Source organism: Gadus chalcogrammus, chromosome 22 (assembly GCF_026213295.1).
Source record: "Gadus chalcogrammus isolate NIFS_2021 chromosome 22, NIFS_Gcha_1.0, whole genome shotgun sequence".
In the NCBI taxonomy this organism is placed as follows: Eukaryota; Metazoa; Chordata; class Actinopteri; order Gadiformes; family Gadidae; genus Gadus; species Gadus chalcogrammus.
In genome coordinates this window covers 16,731,850-16,753,414 of record NC_079433.1, presented here as the reverse complement: position 1 = coordinate 16,753,414, position 21,565 = coordinate 16,731,850, and the positions used below count along the sequence as shown (strand labels likewise).

Genomic DNA, 21,565 nt, shown 5'->3' with positions numbered 1-21,565 from the left:
ACGATGCTTTCTATGTTCATATCCTGTTTAACTTTACCATGAGCTGGCAAAGTAATAAAATTATATTTATTTTAAAATACCGACGTGTTTGTGTTCTTCCTCTTATCGGGAGATCTGTCCCAGTGTTGTCATGGTTACGAGGAATGGAGTTTGAAGAAGAAGGGCAACAGACACCAGATGTTCTTCCATTTCGTTGTTTACTTTCAAGTTCATGTCAAAAGGTACAGATGACTCTTACTACAGGTCTACGATTCTACAGCTGCTCCATACGATACACAACACTTCATGAGAATAAGATTAATTAAAAAAACAACTGCATATGTATATAATAAAAGTGTAAAACACCTACACGGTAAAAAAGAAATAACATAGACACCATTAAAAGAACACAAAGAGTCAAGTAACAAATGAAACCGGGAGGGAAATGTACAAAAGTCTGGGCACATGGGGGGGGTCAGGGGGTCGGAGAGGGGCGGTAATGCGTGTGTGTGTGGGGGGGGGGTGAGGGAGGAGGGAGGGGAGGTCGGCTAGTCGAACATGCCGTCGTCCTCATCGTCGTCGTCCAGCTCGGCGAAGTAGTTGACCTCCTTCTTGGCGCGGCCGGGACGGTCCCGCGACAGGGCCTCGGGACGGTCCCGCGACAGGGCCTCGGCCCGGGCCCGGGCCTCCACGCGGGCCGCCAGCGGCGTGCTGACCAGCGGGTCCTCGTCCTCGTCCGACGACTCCGACGACAACGCCTTTTTGGATTTCTGAGGACGCAGGGAGAAGCGTGAGATATTAAATCCGGATCAAAGCGGTCGGAGCAGCGGAGGGAAGGGGGCGTCCCCGCGGACGGAGAGCGAAGCTCACCTTGCCCGACGCGGCCTTCTGCTTCTTCGTCGAGCCGTAGTCCCCGTCCTCGGAGCCGGAGTCCTTCCTCTTCCTCCCTCGGCCTTTGCCTGCCATGGGGGGATAAACATTAGCGCCTGAGGAAGACCCCACACCCCCGCCCCGCCCTGCCCTCCTGAGCCACAGGGTCACATGGGCCCCTACCTTTAAGTGCTGGTGAAGGCTTCTTGGACGGCGTGTCTGAGTCCGAGTCCCACACAGACTTGTCTGGTTTCTTGTCTTTCGGTGCTGCTGGTTTCCTGGCCCTGGGAGCCGCTTCTGAGGGCTTCCTGGCTGCTGCAGACCGACAGGACATTTCATATATGATGAATAAAACGGAATAATACACTACATTTTGATATTCTTACATGAAAGCAGGCCATGCACATATATGCAGGTATGCAATCCCTCAGCCACATTCACTGTGTGGCACCGGGGCCCCAAGCAGAGCGGCCTGCGAGGTCACTGGGTCGGTGAGGTGAGGTCACTGGGTGGAGGTAATCTCTGCAGCCAGGGGGGGGGGGGGGGGGGGGGGGGTGTACGACAGACCCCCAGCTCTTCATAGGACGGAGCTACCGCGTGGAAAGCTTTGGATGTCGCCGTGGAAACCCTGAGAGTAGGCCGCTGAAGGCCGTGAGAGCGGTCAGGTGACCGGGGAGCAGGTTTATGGGGGCGCTGACCTTTCTTAGCGGGGGGCGTCTTCTCGAGCGCCGAGCCGCCGGAGAGAGAGGAGAAGGCCCCCGGCCGCACGCCACCATCACTGTCTGACTTAGAGCCGTCTGAGGAGGGAGAGGACACAGCAGGTCAGAGCACGGAGGGAGGAGAGGAGGGAGAGAGAGGAGGGAGGGAGAGAGAGGAGGGTGAGGGAGGAGGGAGAGAGAGGAGGGAGAGAGAGGAGGGAGAGAGAGGAGGGTGAGAGAGGAGGGAGAGAGAGGAGGGAGAGAGAGGAGGGAGAGAGAGCAGGGTGCTCACCACTGTCGTTGCTCTTCTCTGAGAAGGCCTTGGAGGGGAAGATGCTGGCCGAGTCCCTCTCCTGTGGTGCAGCTGCCGGCCTTCATGGGGAACACAGACGGAGTCGTTCTAACAGGTTTCCTCCCCACAACGTGCATATAAACGTGCATTCTAGAAACATACCTTGGACAGTGCACCAAGACAAACCCTACCAGTAACAGAACTAACCAAGGAGAGAACTAAATCAATAGAATGAGAGGAGTAACCCCCGGGCCTTACGCTGGAGTGTGTTTGGGGGGCGAGGGGGGGGCGTCCTGGTCGTCGGGGTCCTCGTCGCTGGCCTTGCCCTCGGGGGGGTCCGCGTCCTCCATGTAGGACCTGGCGGGCGAGCGGGCCCCGTTGTCCTCGCCGTTCTCCTCGTCATCGTCCTCCTCCTCCGAGAAGTCAAAGGTGTACTTGGCCTTGGAGGCTGAGCCGGAAACAGAAGAGGTCGCTCAGGTCAGTTCAGGTCCTGAGTCTGCTCCAAGTTACCTCGTGCTTTAGAGCTTTAAATGCGTTGTATTAAACTGCTGTGGTTTTGCGCGTTCATCCATCTGCAGGCCCACCGGCAGCCCGTCCGCCCCCGGGTGGGGGCGGACGGGTGTCATCGGGTTCAGGGGGAACTGAATCAGCATGAAGCCCTCAAGCAGTTTACCGGCTTCACATAACCGTTCTCTCTGGTTGAAAACATTGCATGGTTAGCGAGGGCACGGCCCTGGCGGAGGAGGACTTGACTAAACACAAGTCGCTGGGTGCCTTCGCTCTGTGAGTTATGAACTGCGGTTGCCGGCCTGTTGCGTCACATCTGCCGCCTCGGAGCGGCGTGTTTCATCATCATCCCTGTGACTCACACACTCCCCTCCCCAGACTCTGAATCCCTTTCCTTCCCACTAAACGGTTCTCCTAGCGGCGAGGAAACCCACGTCTGGAAGTGGCCTTTTATCATCGACTTAAAATGCAACATCGAACTATGTTGAAATGGGAAGGTTTATAATTGTAACCCTCAATATTGTACAGTCTGAAACCCAGGCCTGCATTGTGTGTTGCTGTGCTGTGTTGGTTCTAGCTATGCGGTGTTGGTTCTAGCTGTGCGGTGTTGTGTGTAGTTGTGCGGTGTAGTGTGTAGTTGTGGGTCTGACCGGAGGCCCTCTGGGACTTGGTCTCTCGGGGGACGACGAACTCGCTCTCATCCAGCTCGCTCTCCGACTTCTCCGACTCCTCGTCCGACCAGGGGTTCCTCTTCTTCACCTTCTTGGTGGGCGTGCCCTTGGGCACCGGGGTCTTCCTCACCCGGGGGGCTCCTGCGATCACAACACACAACACAAGGGCTTCCTTTAAAGAGGAGCATCAAAGAGTCCTCAGCAGTGTCTGCTGCCCACTGGGTTCTGCTCCTCGGGTTGAACCACGAGGCTGATCAGGGTTTACCAGAGCGCTCCACATCTGTGTACAGTAGAAGAGCCTTGCCCTCCCTCTGATCCAGGGGGGGGAGGCAGGACCCACCTGGCTCCTTCTTCTCCCTCTTCACGCGGGGCGTCTTGGGCTTGGCCGCGCTGGCGGGCGTCGAGGCGGCGGGGCCGGACGACGGCGAGTTCAGAGAGTTCTCCTTGGAGGCTCCCTCTCCGTCCTCGTCAAACTCCATCTTCACCACCACGTCGGTGTCGCCCTGGGGGGCCACAACACAGCGTGAGGGGGGGGGGGGGGGGGCACGGGGTACCTCCACGTACGATATGATACACCAGACCATAATAGATGGTTAGACAATCCTATAACGATACATCACGGTACGTGTCTAACGATGAATACAAAATGACTGTGAAAAGGTATGATTAGGGATTTCTGTCTTTATTTATGATCCAATCTGGGTTTTTCGGGTTGTCTTTGTTTAGTTAACTTCCGTTCAAGGTTCCTTCATTCATGTGTTGAGCGCCACCTCGAGGAGCAGGAAGATCTGCTTAGAGCGCCTTCTGTTATTAAAAGAGCACACACTGTGGACCTGCTGGGGGCGGCCAGCTCCATCTACCCTCTGCCATCAGCAGAACGCACGGCTGGCCCATCAAGTGCAGAGAGCAAAGGCCCCGGCGCGGTCATCCTGGCGTTACCCATGAGGTCGAGGCCCTCCTAGTGTCCCACCCTGATATACACCCTGATCACTGACACTTACCCCCAACACCATCGTAGCAGCAGCATGCTCTAATCAAAGTCCACGAAGCAGGCAGAGAACCCCACAGTGGGCCATGGGCTGCTCCTCTCCTCTCCTGACTCACCTTCTTCCTCTTGATGAGCTTCTTGGCCGTGTCGGCCTTCATGGGCTGGCTGGGCGGCTCCACGCGCCGGCCGTAGGGCGAGGGCAGCGTCTCCTCCAGGTGGATCTTCTTCACCTTGGGCTTGCCCACCTTGCCCTTCACCAGCTTGGTGGCCCGGCCCATATTCTGCTCGTCCCGCTCCTGTGCCTCCACGCTCTGAAACCACGGGGGGGGGGGGGGGGTTACTGCGGGGCACACAGCCAGCACACACCAGAGGAGTCTCTAGGTCTCTGTGTAAATCTGTCTGTCTGTCTGTCTGTCTGTCTGTCTGTCTGTCTGTCTGATGTCTGTCTGTCTGTAGTGCTTTCTGTGTCTGTCTGTTTGTCTGCAGGTCTGTATGTAGGTCTGTCTGTCTGTCTGTCTGTCTGTCTGTCTGTCTGTCTGTCTGTCTGTAGGTCTTTCTGTGTCTGTCTGTCTGTCTGCAGGTCTGTCTGTAGGTCTTTCTGTGTCTGTCTGTCTGTCTGTCTGTCTGTCTGCAGGTCTGTAGGTCTTTCTGTGTCTGTCTGTCTGTAGGTCTGTGTGTTGGACTGTACGGCCAAAATGGCCAAATGGTTCATTGTTGAAAATGGGCCACATTTAATAATAACGTAAGATGCGTGGCAGATAAACTCAGCCACAGAGACTTACGTCCAGCTGCTCAATGAACACCGCCAGGTCCTCCTTCCACAGATCCTCAGACGACTTCCTCTCCAGACCGTTCAGCTCCCCCGTCTGAGCAAAGCACCGGCACAGACAAACAAACAAACAAACAAACAAACAAACAAAGAGCCGTCAACCTCCCCACTCCGCTCCTCCAGCGGCCCCCCGGCGCCCCTCGGGGGTGCTGCGTACCTTGAGGTCGCGCTGCTTGAGCAGCTCCTCCACCTTCTCCTTGGTCAGGCACCACAGCGGCATGTTGAGGATGTAGTTGAAGTTGGGCCCCGACGTGGAGCCCGAGTCCCCGGAGCCGTCGCTGTCGTTGCCGTCGCGCTCGTCCTCCTCCAAGGCCTGCGGGCAGAGTGGGGGGGCGGTGAGCGCTCCGCTCTCCTCCTCACAGGGAGAGCGCGCTCAGACCGCCCCTAGTGGGAGGCCGTACTGCTGTGTGTGCAGGTTCAATGATTAGGGCAATGGTCCCACTACTCTGCCGTGTTTAGCGGCCACAGTTGATGATGACCGTGATCACAGGTCTGAAGCAGGGCCCCCTCCTAGTAGAGGAAGCCTGAGCGTTCCCAGTGTGTGTGCTTCAGGATAGAGTACCTTCTCCTGGGCCTTGGTCCAGGCCACCACCGGGTCGGACTCGTAGCCCTTCTGCACCAGCATCCGGATCAGCTCCCGCTTCGACTTGTTCTCTAAGATAAACACCAGACAGTTAGGACACCAAGCAATAGATGGTTGCATGGATGGTGTGTGTGTGTACATGTGTGCTTGTATGCTTGTGTGCTTGTGTGTGTGTGTGCGAGTGCGTGCGCGCCTCTCACCGATGGCGACCTTGCCCTCGATCTTCTCCAGGACGAAGCGGGCCTGGTTGGACAGCTTGGCGGCGTCGGCCCCCAGGCTGCCCAGCAGCCAGTCCTTCCTCAGCTTGTAGTACTGCAGGCGCAGCGTGAAGAACTCCCGCAGGATGTCGTGCACCGAGTCGTAGCGCTTCAGACAGCCCATGTGGTCGAACAGCACCTGAGGGCGTCACAGCTAGGATGAGCGTCTCCACTGAGGATCACTGGGGGCACTTTTATAAAAGGACAACACGCTGGTGTTTACAGTGTGTCAAATTATCAATCGCAAAAAATATTAATAATTAAACACTTAATAATCATTATTGTAAAATTAAATAAATGACATGATTGCTGTGCCCACGGTGGCTCGATATTCAGCAGGTTGATCCCCGTCGTCTGTTTATCTTTATGGATGGATGTGTCCTCGAGTCCTTCCCGGCCAGGAGGGTGAAGCCTCACCATGGAGTTGCAGGTCAGGGACGACTGCAGCTTGAAGACCTTGTGCAGCCCGGCCGCCTCCGCCTGGATCAGCTTCTCCTCCGACATGCGCACCAGGAACTTGACGGTGGAGTCCGTGTGGTACTCCTTGTAGTCGTTGATCAGGGCGGGGGTCTTGTCCGTGCCCTGCAGCATGGGCTCCAGGACCGACTCCTTGTAGGCCTGTAGGGAGAGAGGAGCCCCCAATCAGAGAGAGAGAGAGGAGCCCCCAGTCAGAGAGAGAGAGAGGAGCCCCAGTCAGGGGGGGAGAGGCCGCGGTCTGAGAGAGAGAGAGAGAGAGAGAGAGAGGCCGCGGTCTGAGAGACGAGAGAGAGAGAGAGAGAGAGGAGAGAGAGAGAGAGAGAGAGAGAGAGAGAGAGAGAGAGAGAGAGAGAGAGAGAGAGAGAGAGAGAGAGAGAGAGAGAGAGAGAGAGAGAGAGAGAGAGAGAGAGAGAGAGAGAGAGAGAGAGAGAGAGAGAGAGAGAGAGAGAGAGAGAGAGAGAGAGAGAGAGAGAGAGAGAGAGAGAGCCGACTACATCGTCCACTAAAGGACAGGCCCAGGTTACCTGAGTCCAGGTGCGGACGGGCAGCTCGGTGATCTCGACGGTGTTCTTGTCGATGACGGAGATCTCTCCACTGACCAGGTACTGGTTCTGCCCCAGCTCGTGGATCACTCCTTTGAAGTTCTTGTACCTGGGGAGCTGGTTGGTCCAAACAGATGAGACAGAGTAAGAACAAACACACACCTTATGAATCAAGTCGTGCTACATCCCCACACTGTGGTAGCCTGGAGCTCTGCTTTGTGAACCCTTGACGCTCCCACCCTGTACCCTGAAACCGTCCCCAGTGCAGTAGGAGAGGGGTTCTGACCATAGGCAGGGGGTCCTGGTGGCTGAGCATGCGGTAGATGTTGTTGACGATCTCGCGAGGGTCGTAGTTGGGCAGCTTGCAGGCCCAGCCGGTGCCGATGCCCTCCGCCCCGTTCACCAGCACCATGGGGATGATGGGGATGTACCACTCGGGCTCCACCTTCTGGTTGTCGTCGTACAGGAACTTGAGCAGGTTGGAGTCCACGGCCGGGAACAGCAGCCTGGCCAGGGGGCTGCAGGAGGAGAGGGACGGTCAGGAACCTCACACTGCTAGGGTCTAAGGCCTCTGGGATTAGTGATCCAGGTCCACATTTAATGAATACAGTCAACAATAAGGACTGAGGATTTAAATGTGGCTCCTTGACACTCCGGATCATTGCTTCGTATGATCTATCTGATGATTAAGAGGGGCTAGCATCACCTGAGCATGGTGAAGGTGTAACGGGGGCTAGCCTCACCTGAGCATGGTGAAGGTGTAATGGGGGCTAGCCTCACCTGAGCATGGTGAAGGTGTAACGGGGGCTAGCCTCACCTGAGCATGGTGAAGGTGCAACGGGGGCTAGCCTCACCTGAGCATGGTGAAGGTGCAACGGGGGCTAGCCTCACCTGAGCATGGTGAAGGTGTAACGGGGGCTAGCCTCACCTGAGCATGGTGAAGGTGCAACGGGGGCTAGCCTCACCTGAGCATGGTGAAGGTGTAACGGGGGCTAGCCTCACCTGAGCATGGTGAAGGTGTAACGGGGGCTAGCCTCACCTGAGCATGGTGAAGGTGTAACGGGGGCTAGCCTCACCTGAGCATGGTGAAGGTGTAACAGGGGCTAGCCTCACCTGAGCATGGTGAAGGTGTAACGGGGGCTAGCCTCACCTGAGCATGGTGAAGGTGTAACGGGGGCTAGCCTCACCTGAGCATGGTGAAGGTGTAACGGGGGCTAGCCTCACCTGAGCATGGTGAAGATGTAACGGGGGCTAGCGGCATCCTTGCCCCCGTTGATGCGGGTACCGAACTGTCCCAGGGGCTGGAGGATGTTGACGTTGTTGCTGCCCACAAAGTTCTGCGCCAGGTTCACGATGGTCATCATGAGGGTTTGCTGTTGGGGACGAAAAGAAGGAGGTCAAAGGATGTTCTAAAGATTAAGATATAATCGCACACCGAAGACTTTCCCTCAGAAGAGGAGACGGGGGTCCACACCTCTCCATGATGGTAGGCAGACATCTCTGCCACGGAGCCAGCCAGCTGGGCAACCTTCACCTCCCTCTTGTCGTTCCTCTTCATGCAGGTGAAGAGCACCTTCCTCTGGCCCGGCTTGAGACCTGGAGACAAACACAGGCTCAGGCTGCTGCTGCACGCTGTCGTGCTCAGCCACGTGTGGTGTGTGTGTGTGAGTGGAGACGGCCTTTCTTTGTGTGTTCAAGAACGGATCGTTCATGTTTGATTTTATTTGAGTTTGTCTTTCCGGGGATTTTGTAATCACCGGGGGAATTATCAACATCCAATGAAAAGTGTGCATTTGCGACCAAGCCAGAGAACCAAGAGGAAATGTGTTTGTATGTCGTGATGTCAGAGGGGGGTGGGTCAGGGGGCGCTCTGTGGGGGGGGCCAGCGTACCGTCCACCAGGGAGGGCAGGGACCTCTCGTTGTCCGAGTTGGAGAAGAGGATGAGCTCCTTGTTGATGAAGTCGTTGTAGGACAGGTGCCTGGTCTGCGTTCCGTACAGGTATTGCTGGAGGAAGAGAGTACCGTGAGCTCACCAAACACAAAGCTATCATTGGTGCCGGCGCCGCTTTTCATATGGTCGGTGATCACACTCGTCTGATGAATGGACGAATGGTTTAACGCGGTCAAAACAGGGCTGTAGTTCTGGGGGTTCCTCTGTGTGGCTGCGGGGTCACAGCCGTTCTCCTACGAACCTCAGGCAGGCCGTGCAACCGGCGCTGGCGGCGGTCCTCCATGAAGTTGGTCAGCCACTCCTTGCGGTCGTCCGTCTTCTTCTTGCTGAAGGCCTGAGGAGGAGGAGGAGGAGGAGGAAGAAGGCCTGCTCAGCGTGTGACCAAACCTTTCTAACCATAGCCATAGCGGTCACTAGGTGTTCTCATGTCTGCATTTCTATTTAAGAAGTTAACGTTTTTTAGACACTTTTTTAGATTGATTTGAATGAACAGGCATGTGGAATAAAACCCAGCTCAAATAATCCACTTCGATGTTAATTCTTTTTACCATTCACATAATTTTGCCACATTCGACCTGGACTAGGGCTGCACGATATGGGCAAAATATGATATCCCGATATTTTTTGGCTGAATGGCGATATACGATATATATCTCGATATTTTGTGGGTTAGATGGTTTTTTTTGTAAGTCAAAAGCCACATGTGAGATGTTGCAAGCACTTTTATTAAAACATAAGTCATGCTCATGTGATTTTGTATCGTTATTTTCAACAGAATTGAATGAACATAAAAAAAGGGACGTTTTTCACCTTCTTCACAAAATAATCACCTATGCAAAACAATATAAAGCTGTAGGTTACACACATTAGCTACCATTGCATTGGCTTCGTCGCATTGTCCTGCGTACTACGGTGAGGGTTTCAGTGCGCCGTAACTTTAATCCCCCGCCCCCTCCCTTCTCCGTTCCATTTGGGAACATGTTTGGTTTCATTTCGCTTGTTTCGTATATTTTAATTAATTAATGAAGAGCGTCACCAGAGGGCGCCCCCAACACATTTGCAGAGCGTGGGCCCTGGTTTCGGGGCAGAAGAAACTGTCGCGGCCGGTGATGCAGCAGCACAGCCACGGAGTTTTACGCTTTCCTCATACTGCACTTTGTGCCGCTGCTGTAAATGGTGGAACAGATTTGTCGTGCTTCCACTTTTAGTCGCAACGGTTTTGCTACACTCTCTACAGCAGCTGCCTCGTTTTCTTTACGGGTAACATCCATGCTTGTTGTGTTGTGAGGGGGCGGCGGGGGCGGGAATGAGGCGTCTTTGCACACGGCACGTTCGGAAAGACAGAGTGGGAGGGGGAGGGGTCGCGCTCACAGTCTCCAAGACAAGCGCTGTAGACGCTTGAGGGGGAAACTGACAATTTTTACGCATATCGATATAAAAGATATTGTCAAATCTTGTATCCCCTTGGAAATTATATCGATATATCGTACATAGCCGATATATCCTGCAGCCCTAACCTGGACCAAATCAAAAGGTCCAACAGACAGTTGGCGCTGGTCCAGGCATCGGGCAGCCGTCTCCATGGAGACGGAACTCACCAGAGTGATGGCCGAGTCGTCCTCCGTGCCGCCGTATCGGAACATGATGCGGTGCCGCTCCATCTCTGAGAAGTACTCCTTGGCCTCTTTGCTCGTGCTGGTCCCCAGACCTGGAACACCAGTCACAAGGACGTCCTTCACACACTGCCACACCTGGGACGGCCCACTGGGGCCCAGACACACGGGCTAGACGCCAGGGAGGGAACACACGCCGGAGGAACTCACCTTTGTAGTACTTTATATGCCAGGTTTTGTAGTTTTCTGTGTTTTGCTTCCACTCGTCAAACTCGGGAATGCTGTAGAAGGCCAGATCCACCTTGTTCTTGCTCACCTATAGATCCAGAGCACATAGAAACGTTACATCCTAGTGAAGTCGGCAGTGGGCGGGGGGGGGGGGGGGGTCCCGAGGGGCCTCACCTTGACGATGGGGGTGATGAACTCCTCCAGGAAGGTGTGCTTGAGGAGGGACGGCCAGTTGTGGTGGAAGAAGTTGATCAGCAATCCTTTGATGTGGGAGCCATCTTGATCCTGGGACACAGAACAAGGCACCACCAAACCATGAAACATCTCCAATCACCACCGAACCATGAAACATCTCCAATCACCACATCACCAATACATCCTGGGGCTGTCAAAATGAGCCAGTGCATTTCCGAGATTCATCTGAAGTATTTACCGCATTAAAGATAACAAAGGCAGCAGCAGATAAAAGCAATGAATTGCGATTATTCAAAATGATTAAAAGTCCATGTATAATTTATAATTCAGAGAGAACCTTTTCCATTTTTACATTTTTCATTCCTCCTGGCTACAAAGCTAATGGGGTGACCAATCCCAGTACACTCACATCACGGCGAGAGAGCAGCTGAATGGAACCAGTGTTCTGGACTTTAGGAATAAGTTACACAACGCTCCTACAATGATGAGACTGGACAAGACAAATTATTATCGGCCCAAGATTAATATAAGTAGTGTGGACCAATGCCTCTGGCATATGTCAAAGATATTTGACATTATAAGATCCTGATGTCAATCAATCAATTCAGACTCTGATCAGATAAAACCAGCGTGCCTGTAGAGAAGGTCCTGGCTCTGAGGCACTCACCTGATCAGTCATGATCATGATCTTGCCGTAGCGCAGGGACTTGAGAGACTCGGGGTCCTCGTAGCTCTTCTTGTACTGCAGCCCCACGATCTTGATGATGTTGTTGATCTCAGCGTTCTCCATGATCTGCCGACACACCGACACTCAGTCAACACCTGCAGGGTCTGCTGCTTCCTCTGGACGGTGCCTGGCTGAGACCCTCTCTGGGCTCACCCTCGCTCTACATAGGTCTGCCGTCCAGCCTCTTGCAGAAGGTCGGAATGACACGACCAATCAGCGTTCGGGGGAGGGAGTTTCATGACCAATGGGTTGTGTCAAAGTCTGCCAAATTAAAAGGTCCCATGACATGCCACCAGGTGTGGTGGATTAGCCGTTACAAGACGTTTAGAAAATCTGCTGTAGCAATTGTTGCTTATCTGTCACACATCTGGTGGCATGTCATGTGACCTTTAAACACACAGGAGGCACCCGAGGGAAGAGCGGCGACCGACAGCACAAGGCATTCAGCTCTATGTGTGCAAAGAAGTGCTTTATGACTCCATGCCCCCCAGCCTGGGGGTCCAGTGTGTAGACTCCATGCCCCCCAGGCTGGTGGTCCAGTGTGTAGACTGAGTCTCTTGGGGGTCTCATGAGGCGGTGTTCTGTGATGGAGCGGTTACCTGCTTGTGCGATGCCTCTCGCACATTGAGGATCTTCCCTCGGAGGGGGAAGACCCCGTAGCGGTCGCGTCCGATGACCCCCAGCCCCGAGACCGCCAGCGACTTGGCCGAGTCTCCCTCCGTCAGGATGAGCGTGCATTCTGACGAGTGTCTGCCGCCTGGAACACACACACACACACACGCTCAACCGGTCACACCACACCTCCATCATAGCAGCTCAAGCTTCAAGTTGCATTAGAAGAGTCGTGGTCCAAGGAACACGTCACTCATAACAGTAACCATGGCTACAGGAAACAGGGTACAGGTAGCAGCCTCACTAGTTCACTACCTCAACTAGTTCACTACCTCAACCAGTTCACTACCGGTACCAGATGAGCAGTGACACTTGTGAAACCAACCACAGCTCAGTAGCTCAGCTCCTGGCTGACAGTGGCCGTGTGTGGCACTAAGGCCCCACATGGGCAGAGCTTCACCGGGCGGAGCGGCGGGAGGAGGGCTCACCTGCGTCGTTGGCGTCGTCCAGCTTGGGGATGCCTTTGATCTTGCTGTACTTGACGGACGAGCACTTCTTGTTGAGCTGGGTCTGGGCCTTGAACTTCACCCAGTTCAGGATGCTCTCCACGATGCCACAGTTGGTGGCCTGCAGAAGGGGAGGGCTTAAGTGAGCAGGGATCTCAATGGGTTTGATACCATGACTCATGACGCGATGCGCGGCAACGACCGAGACATCGCTCACGGCAACACCGAGAGCAGTGGGACTTCTTTACAGAAAAGGGATTCAAATGTCCGATCTGAACGGATCGTTCTCGTGGAGTGAACAACAGTTCAACTGCTCAGGCTCTCATGACGATGGAGCCTTTATAAAGTGGTCCACGCATCACACCGGTGACAGCAGCTTTAGTCCTTCAGTCCGCTCTGAACTCACCGCCCGGATGAACTTCTCAGACAGAAGGCACTTGGAGCCGAAGCTCTTGGTCTGCAGCGTCATGTTCTCCTTGGTCTGAGAGTCGAATGTGGGGTTCTCGATCAGTGCGTTCACAAACACCCAGATGTGGTTCTTCACCTGGATCAAGAGAATACAGTCATGAGGTCTTGACACACACACACACACACACACACACACACACACACACACACACACACACACACACACACACACACACACACACACACACACACACACACACACACACACACACACGTTTGGGAGGAGAGTGGCGTCGTCACCTGGAAGGGCTTGACCGAGACCCCTGCCTTGTTCTTCTTCTTCACCACCTCGATGAGCTTGGACACAATCTGGTCCACCACGTAGTCGATGTGTCTCCCGCCCTGTGGACCAGAGGGAACGATGGTGACCACAGCAGAGTGTACACATGATGAAGCACACCGTAACAACAGAGACTATTTGTCTCTCCAAAATGGTCAAACCAAAAGAACACTTTGTCCTGTATTAATAACTATTAATCAGAGTTTGAATTCAACGTTTTTATTTGTCGGTCGTCTCTTTCTGTAACGCGCTTCTTGAACACTGCTTCAGATAAAACAGATTAAAAAGAACCATGCGTTCAAGCAGACTGGGCCGAAGAGGAGGGGCGGTGGTGAGATAGTGGTGAAGGCTACTGTTGATGGTGAGGCAGACTGGGTTACTCGGATGGAGAGGATTTTCATAACAACCTCGAATTATGGGAGCGAGGACGTCCACTGGACTAGCAATGTTCGGTCTAATTTCACTTGGGTTTTGTTTGTTATGAAAAAAAAATAGAGTGAAAATCCTATACTTCAATGTCTCCATAGACGGTAAAAGAAGTCAAACACAAAGGCGTTCAGGTGGAGAGTAATGTTCTGTCACCGAGGGAAACCACGAGGGATCAAACAATCTGGGAAATGTGCCTCCATGAAACGCTGTTTTGATGAGACATCTGAAAATAAGCAGGGAGTACGCGGCCCAAGAGACAGTTGTGCGAGGGGCAGACCGTGGGAAGGTTTTTACATAAGGTCCAATAAGCCCAACCTCCATATCTCCTTTTTTGAAGCTTGTTTCACTTTTGGGGAGAGTCACACTGTTTAAGATGAAAAACGTTCACATTGAGTACATTCCACCTCTACCGTGCAGCGCCCCTCAGAGACGCCGTAGTGTCGTGCGTGGCTCTGTAACGTTGCAAGCGAGTAGCGGTGCTCATAGTAGCGGGTGAGCCCTCTCTGGTAGCATACCTTGGTGGTGGCGATGCTGTTGACGAAGCTGACCTGCTGGAAGCCCTTCTCGCTCATGGCCAGGCCCACCTCCCAGCGCTCGCTCACCGACTCGTTCACCACCTTCAGTGCCACGCCCGTCTCGTCCAGCTTGTCCTTCACGTACAGGTCCACGTAGCTGCGGAAGCCCGTCACCTGCGGGCCCAGAGGACACGGTCGCTGGGAGTTCACCAGCGGAACGGCTGCTGACCGCAATGTCGACGCTACCTTAGTGGTAGCTCATTAACGCTGATTGATACTATGGTGTGTTTGGTCCCGCCATGGTAAAAAACCAATGGCAAACCTGTAGTAGCCAAACCCCAAACAAAACACAATACATCTCCGTGACCTCCAGTAGATATCCGCACTCAGGACTCCCTCTGACATGTACATGCACTACACTCAGGACTCCCTCTGACATGTACATGCACTACACTCAGGACTCCCTGTGATATGCACAGTGAGGACTTACCGGCAGCTTCTTCCCGTTCAGCACGACCTTGACCCCTCGACAGGAGCCGGCGATGTCGTACGCGCGGCGGGTCAGCAGCGCCACAATGTCCTTGTCCAGCTTCTCCATGTTGAACTTGGACAGGTCGGGCTGGAAGGTCACGTTGGTGAAGTCCTCGCTGTCAAAGTGCTTGATCTTGGGCTCCGCCGTCTTGGTCATGTTGTTCTGCCAGGTCTGCAAGAAAACCACATAGAACAAGCCTTAAGAGAACCACATAGAACAAGACTTAAGAGAACCACATAGAACAAGACTTAAGGGAACAACGTAGAACAAGACTTAAGAGCCCCACATATAACTAGAATTAAGAAAACCACAAAGAACAAGACTTAAGGGAACAACAAGACCTAAGAGAACCACATAGAACAAGACTTAAGCGAGCAAGACTTAAGAGAACATAATTAAGAAAACCATAGAACCAGATACAACAAGACAGAGAACCACTTGCAACAACTTGTTCTACGTGGTTCCCTTAAGTCTTGTTCTATGTAGTTCTCTTAAGTCCACATAGAGAACCACATAGAACATGACTTAAGAGAACCACATAGAACAAGACTTAAGGGAACCACGTAGATTAACAAGGCTTAAGAGAACTACATAGAACCAAATAGAACAACAAGACTTAAGGGAACCACATATAAGAACAAGACTTAAGGGAACCACATAGACAAGCACTTTGAGATTCTTGAATATAAAGTGCATTATAAATAAAATGTATTATTATTATTATTATTGTTATTATTATTATTATTATTATTATTATTATTATTATAGAACAAGACTTAAGGGAACCACATAGAACAAGACTTAAGGGAACCACATAGAACATAACTTAAGGGAACCACGTAGATTAACAAGGCTTAAGAGAACTACATAGAACCAAATAGAACAACAAGACTTAAGGGAACCACATATAAGAACAAGACTTAAGGGAACCACATATAAGAACAAGACTTAAGGGAACCACATGCAAGAACAAGACTTAAGGGAACCACATATAAGAACAAGACTTAAGGGAACCACATGCAAGAACATGACTTAAGGGAACCACATAGAACAAGAAGACTTAAGGGAACCACATAGAACAAGAATAATGAAAACACAACATGGTTACAATCATGATAACTCATGATAACTTGATAACTACAAATACAGTGTGGTTAGGAAAAGGTTCAGCCACACCTTGTGTCACCCCTGGTGGAGGAAGTGGGAACCCCATATAATTGTGACATGATACCAATCTTGTGACAAAGCACCCATAAAATGCAACCGTTACCAAAACTTGGCAGAGAACACCACTGGTGATAACAAAACCCTACATTACATCAGATGGATATCTGCGCAGCCCTGTAAAACAGCATATTTGATGTGCCGTTAAAACCATGACACGATTCAGACGATCCAGCACTGCAATATGCTTGTCACCCTCAATGTCAGAGGATGCTGGCCCGGTCTAAGCACCTGTTTGAAGCTATGCTTGTACTCCTTGCAGGCCGTCTCCACTGTGAACTTGGTGCTGAAGATGTTGCAGAGTTTGGCCCCGTAGCCGTTGCGCCCACCTAGCGGGGGGGAAGCACAGCATACCCAGGGTCAAACACCGCAGGCTTTAAGGCCGTCCGCCCGCCCTCGTGGCCGCCCCCGCCGCCCCCGCATGGCCGTGGCCTTCATACCTGTGACCTTCTTCTGCTCGTCGTCGTAGTTGCTGGAGGTGAGGAGATGGCCGAAGATGAGGGCCGGGACGTACATCTTCTCGTCCTTGTGCTCCACCACGGGGATGCCTTTGCCGTTGTTCCACACGGAGATGGTGTTGGATTCGCTAGGGGGAAAGGAGGAGCATGGGAATGAGATAGAGCAGTGTTTCAGTCTGACAGTGAACCTCCACCTGCCTGACATCAGACAGTGCTGAGGATACAGCCAGGACCAGCCATCAAAGAAACGCTCTAATGAGCTATCATTACCACGGGAGGGATCGAATGAGGAGGGTGGGGTGGGGTGGAGGAGGACAGTAGGCTGGGGGGGAGGAGGACAGTAGAGAGGGGAGGAGGAGGACAGGAGAGAGGGGAGGAGGAGGACAGTAGAGAGGGGTGGAGGAGGACAGTAGGCTGGGGGGAGGAGGACAGTAGGCTGGGGGGAGGAGGACAGTAGAGAGGGGGGAGGAGGACAGTAGAGAGGGGTGGAGGAGGAGGACGGTAGGGTGGGAGGAGGACGGTAGGGTGGGGTGGAGGAGGAGGACGGTAGGGTGGGGGTGGAGGAGGAGGACGGTAGGGTGGGGGTGGAGGAGGAGGACGGTAGGGTGGGGGTGGAGGAGGAGGACGGTAGGGGGGGGTGGAGGAGGACGGTAGGGTGGGGTGGAGGAGGACGGTAGGGTGGGGTGGAGGAGGACGGTAGGGGGGGGGGGGAGGAGGACGGTAGGGTGGGGTGGAGGAGGAGGACGGTAGGGTGGGGTGGAGGAGGAGGACGGTAGGGGGGGTGGAGGAGGAGGACGGTAGGGTGGGGTGGAGGAGGAGGACGGTAGGGTGGGGTGGAGGAGGAGGACGGTAGGGTGGGGTGGAGGAGGACGGTAGGGGGGGTGGAGGAGGAGGACGGTAGGGTGGGGTGGAGGAGGAGGACGGTAGGGTGGGGTGGAGGAGGACGGTAGGGTGGGGTGGAGGAGGAGGACGGTAGGGTGGGGTGGAGGAGGAGGAGTAGGGTGGGGGGGAGGAGGAGGGGGGTGGGGGGGGGGGGGGGGGGGGGGGGGGGGGGGGGGGGAGGAGGACGGTAGGGTGGGGGTGGAGGAGGAGGACGGTAGGGTGGGGGTGGAGGAGGAGGACGGTAGGGTGGGGGTGGAGGAGGAGGACGGTAGGTGGGGTGGAGGAGGAGGACGGTAGGGTGGGGGTGGAGGAGGAGGACGGTAGGGTGGGGTGGAGGAGGAGGACGGTAGGGTGGGGTGGAGGAGGACAGTAGGGTGGGGGTGGAGGAGGAGGATGGTAGGGTGGGGGAGGACGGTAGGGTGGGGTGGAGGAGGAGAGCTCCACCGTCTGCATTTGAAATGAGGGCAGCGCTGCACTCCATGCGCAGACTCCCGCCAGATTCATCAGCGCCAGACAACCAGGCTGCCTCCCTCCCTCCCTCCCTCCCTCCAGCTCTGCACGTCTCTGGGTTTCCTCTCAAGTCAAACCTGCTACCGGTGCGGTTTGGTTGATAATGGAGGCAACCCCACCATGGCTCCAATAGCAGTAGGAACCAGAAACCATTAATCCGCTATGCGTTCATATCATATCTTCAGGAATACAGACATCCATTGAGAACACTTACGGATCAATGTTGATCTTTATGGTGGTCATATGCTTGTCTCTTTGTTTGTTGTCGGCTGCATTTACTGTTAACAGGGAAAATGACATAAAGATGTAGTTTACACACAATAACAATAAAGTAAGCAGCAGAAAAGCTATCAAATGGGCAAATTTCCGATTTGCCCATTATTTTTTTGCCAGATTTATTAAACAATTATTACAGTTTACATGAAATAGCGCATTAAGGCAGCTATGCCTAATTCCCCAAATAAGAGATGTCTGGATTAACAATAGAAGAGGAAAAGTAAAGCTCACCCACCAAGAATTTCATCAAAGATTTTGTAGAGTCCAGGGACATATGTGATTTCTCGCAGGTTCATCCCGACATCTTCATCAAACACCCACAATTGCTGGATAAAAGAAGAGAGATTTGGTGTGAGAATGGTCTGGAGCCGAGTCAGCAGTAGCAAGGAAGACGTGAAGCGTACTCTCAGCCGTGGTTCTCCCACGGGATCTAGTCTAGTGAACCAAGCCTATCTCCCCCAATACAACCGATTGTTAAGGCACTGTATCTGTTGCTGCGCTTTCAGAACTCATCATGGATGTGTTGTGTTCATTATCATGTACCTTCACAAACCAAATGTAGAGGCCAAGTAGGGTAGTGGGTAGCGTAGTGGTTAGGGGGTCAAGACTCAGACCCAGACCCAAGAATACTAGGTTGGATCCCTAGTGTCCACAACCTATTGGGAGCTTACAATACCCCTTCCTGCTCCTTCATGACCTCTTTATTCATTACTTTTAACGTCACTGTTAGCATTCACCCAACAGACTAACGACTTCACAGTGCATCCGCAGACACACAGAAAAATGTAATGACAAAGCAAAAGTGTTCCACTAATATGAACACGATGAGTTCGACTTTGCACTGAATACACTGTGTGTCGCTTTCAATATCTTCTATCGATAACCGGTAAACAGGAGAAGCGGAGGGGCTCTTTGGATCTCACCTGTGTGACGGGCTCCACCGAGCCGATGTAGGTGTCCGGGCGGAGCAGGATGTGCTCCAGCTGCGTCTTCTTCTGGTACACGCGCTCCACCGTCATCTTCTTGGAGCCCTCCTTCTTGGTGGACTCGCTCTTGCCGCCGTTCGCCGCGGCCTCCTCCTTTTTGGCGGCATTGTTTTTTTCAAAGAGGGTCTGTTGTTAGACACATTTGGCGCAGACGTGTTACGAGAAAACAGAGAGGCTTGTAGGAATTTGAAAAAAGGAAAGAATGACCTGAAAGACAGTTTTGCAGTGGAATAATGTGTTGATAATTGATATTATAGACCTGCACCTCAAGTCTCAAAGGACGTCACATGACCACATTCATGTGATTGAATCCCATTCATCAGGATAAGAGAAAGTAAAATACATGTGGATACATCAGCAATGTATGGAGGGGAGCCTATATTGCATTTACTGCCAACCAATTCAGCGCGGAGGGGCTAAGTTAGTATCAAAAGATGTAGAGGTTGCCAGGTGAACAAGAAACAGGAAGCCCTTTCAAACCAGGAGCAAAGTTCAGCGTTACAGAACCCAAAGAGGAAAGTGCCAGAAATGATGTGATTTAGTGGTAAAGGACAGGAGGTGTGATGATAAAGTCATTAAGCCAATTTAAGACCATGTGTTTGATAACGGCTCTCTTTGACTCAAAACATATTCATTACGTCCTCTCTGGTCCTTATCATCACAATGAACCTGTGCCACAAGTGACGTCCGGTTATTAAAATAATCGATGCTGCCATTTGTGCATGGCCACTGTGTGCAAGGTTGTTGATGGGTTTTATGGGACGTTAAGGTGTATTTCAAGTGTGTGCAATTCATGTTATTGTGTTTCAAATGTCTTCCAGGTGGAAGCTCGCGTAACAAATGTGTATTACACATTATAACATAGTATGTAGTATAGTTGTACACGAAGAGATGTCTTATACACGTAAAATGGCCTCGGCAAATATTATGGACCGTCCTCGGTTACAACAATGATCTAGAACGGCTGAGGGTTAAAGAGACAGGGTTGACATAAGAGCATCTGAGCAGCCAGTCCAGCTGATCCTTTGTTTATAGCCTCCGGAGGCACACGGAGGGTTTAAAGTTGTGACCCGGCGTTGGGCCACATTGCAAGGGTCGGGGCGGGGATCCGAGGACGAGATTACCTAGCTGTACCGACCAGGTGGGGTCTCGGTGAGGGAGACACGAACAAAATAGAGCCAAGATGTGTTGCTAAACAGAAAGTGTTGTGCAAAAAAAAAAAAAGACTTGTGCAACGATAGACTACTTCCTAAAGTTGTATTCAACGCGTATACGCGTCGTCCTGAATAGTACGGGGCCTGACCTGAAGCCATTTACTGATCAGGACATGTAGGACCATGCACGGTGCAGAGAGGCTGACTTACCACCCAGGTTAAACCCCCACTGCCCGCTGCGCCGTTGGACATCTTCCTTTGTGGTCCCTAATTCTCCCGATGCAGATCTCTGAAGGTTTCTCAACTCCACCGGATTTAAAAGTCCATCAACGATGTAACTGTCCTTGGTTTAATCCCAAAATATGAATCCACACTCCATACGTTTATCCAGCCATCTTCAAAAGGTTACGATTCACCGGCATCCGAACAGGCGGAGGAAGGGGAGGGTGACGCGGCTTTTGTTAAAATCGACAAGCGGTGTTTTCCGCTAGGCCTTCTCTCCAACAAAGATGCTAACGGAGCTATTTGCTAACACATAAATACTGTACAAAAACGCACATTAAATAGCACATTAGTTAATTATAAAATAATAATGTTGCATTCGAACAACGCCTGGTTAAAATATTCCAAGAACCCTTGTGGTATAAATACTTTTCATAAAAAAAAATTAAAAGGTAGCTATCTGCACACACCGTCCGGTTCCGCCATCAGCAACACAGACGGCAGATCCCCACCGCGGGATTGGCCAATCTGCTGCTCTCTTTCCGAGGCACCGGTACCTCGGCCAATCAGAGAGGTCTATAGTACTCCGTGGTCCCCGGAGTACTTTACATTTCTGACCGCTAGAGGGCGTCATAGATAGGCCTACATTTCAGCAGCAACAGCAGATGATACGTTCCAGACACTGTTCTGCAGTGCAGTACGTCCTAGCAGCTTCTGTTTCAAATAAGCCGGTAACAAATTGGTCAAAATATCTTTATTATGGCGAATGCAGAGATTTGTTTTTAATCACATATACCATCATTAGGGTCAGCATTTTCAGTAGTGACAGAATAAACAGTATCATCCCAATCTTTCATTAGACATAACCGAATAGGAATTTTTGGAAAAAAGGATACAAATCACAATTTCTGAGAAAGGTGACATGAGATTACAAGAAGAAAAATAACATAGAATATTTAAATATTTACCATTTGATTTACATATCTGATAGAATCTCTGAGATATTTTGACTAGTTGAGAGGGGGTTAAATATTTTTTGGGGGTCTTGTGGCTGTCATAAAAGTAGTATTATTTAGCCATGCCACATCGGTTATTTGTCTTGT

At 52.2% G+C, this 21,565-nt stretch overlaps 1 protein-coding gene across 2 annotated transcripts; it reads right to left on the bottom strand.

Moving 5' to 3' along the window:
* Positions 1-185: 185 nt before the first annotated feature.
* On the bottom strand, positions 186-20,991 carry top2b (DNA topoisomerase II beta). 2 transcript variants are annotated; one of them, XM_056582800.1, is made up of 36 exons: positions 20,451-20,991; positions 19,024-19,212; positions 18,336-18,426; positions 18,039-18,102; positions 16,415-16,560; positions 16,206-16,303; positions 14,709-14,921; positions 14,219-14,392; positions 13,235-13,336; positions 12,933-13,070; positions 12,509-12,647; positions 12,008-12,165; positions 11,349-11,474; positions 10,661-10,771; positions 10,469-10,574; positions 10,244-10,353; positions 8,887-8,979; positions 8,585-8,699; positions 8,168-8,289; positions 7,918-8,066; positions 6,980-7,211; positions 6,676-6,810; positions 6,092-6,292; positions 5,618-5,813; positions 5,397-5,488; positions 4,992-5,147; positions 4,788-4,871; positions 4,122-4,316; positions 3,358-3,520; positions 2,997-3,158; positions 2,098-2,287; positions 1,840-1,919; positions 1,548-1,646; positions 1,033-1,164; positions 850-938; positions 186-749 (listed from the first exon to the last, which is right to left on the bottom strand). In XM_056582800.1, exons 1-36 carry the CDS (start codon positions 20,490-20,492, stop codon positions 528-530), a joined length of 4,914 nt encoding a protein of 1,637 aa, XP_056438775.1. In that variant the 5' UTR covers positions 20,493-20,991; the 3' UTR covers positions 186-527. The 2 variants fall into 2 exon arrangements, with proteins under 2 accessions (XP_056438775.1, XP_056438776.1); XM_056582801.1 differs by having other exon boundaries at positions 19,024-19,179.
* Positions 20,992-21,565: the final 574 nt, after the last annotated feature.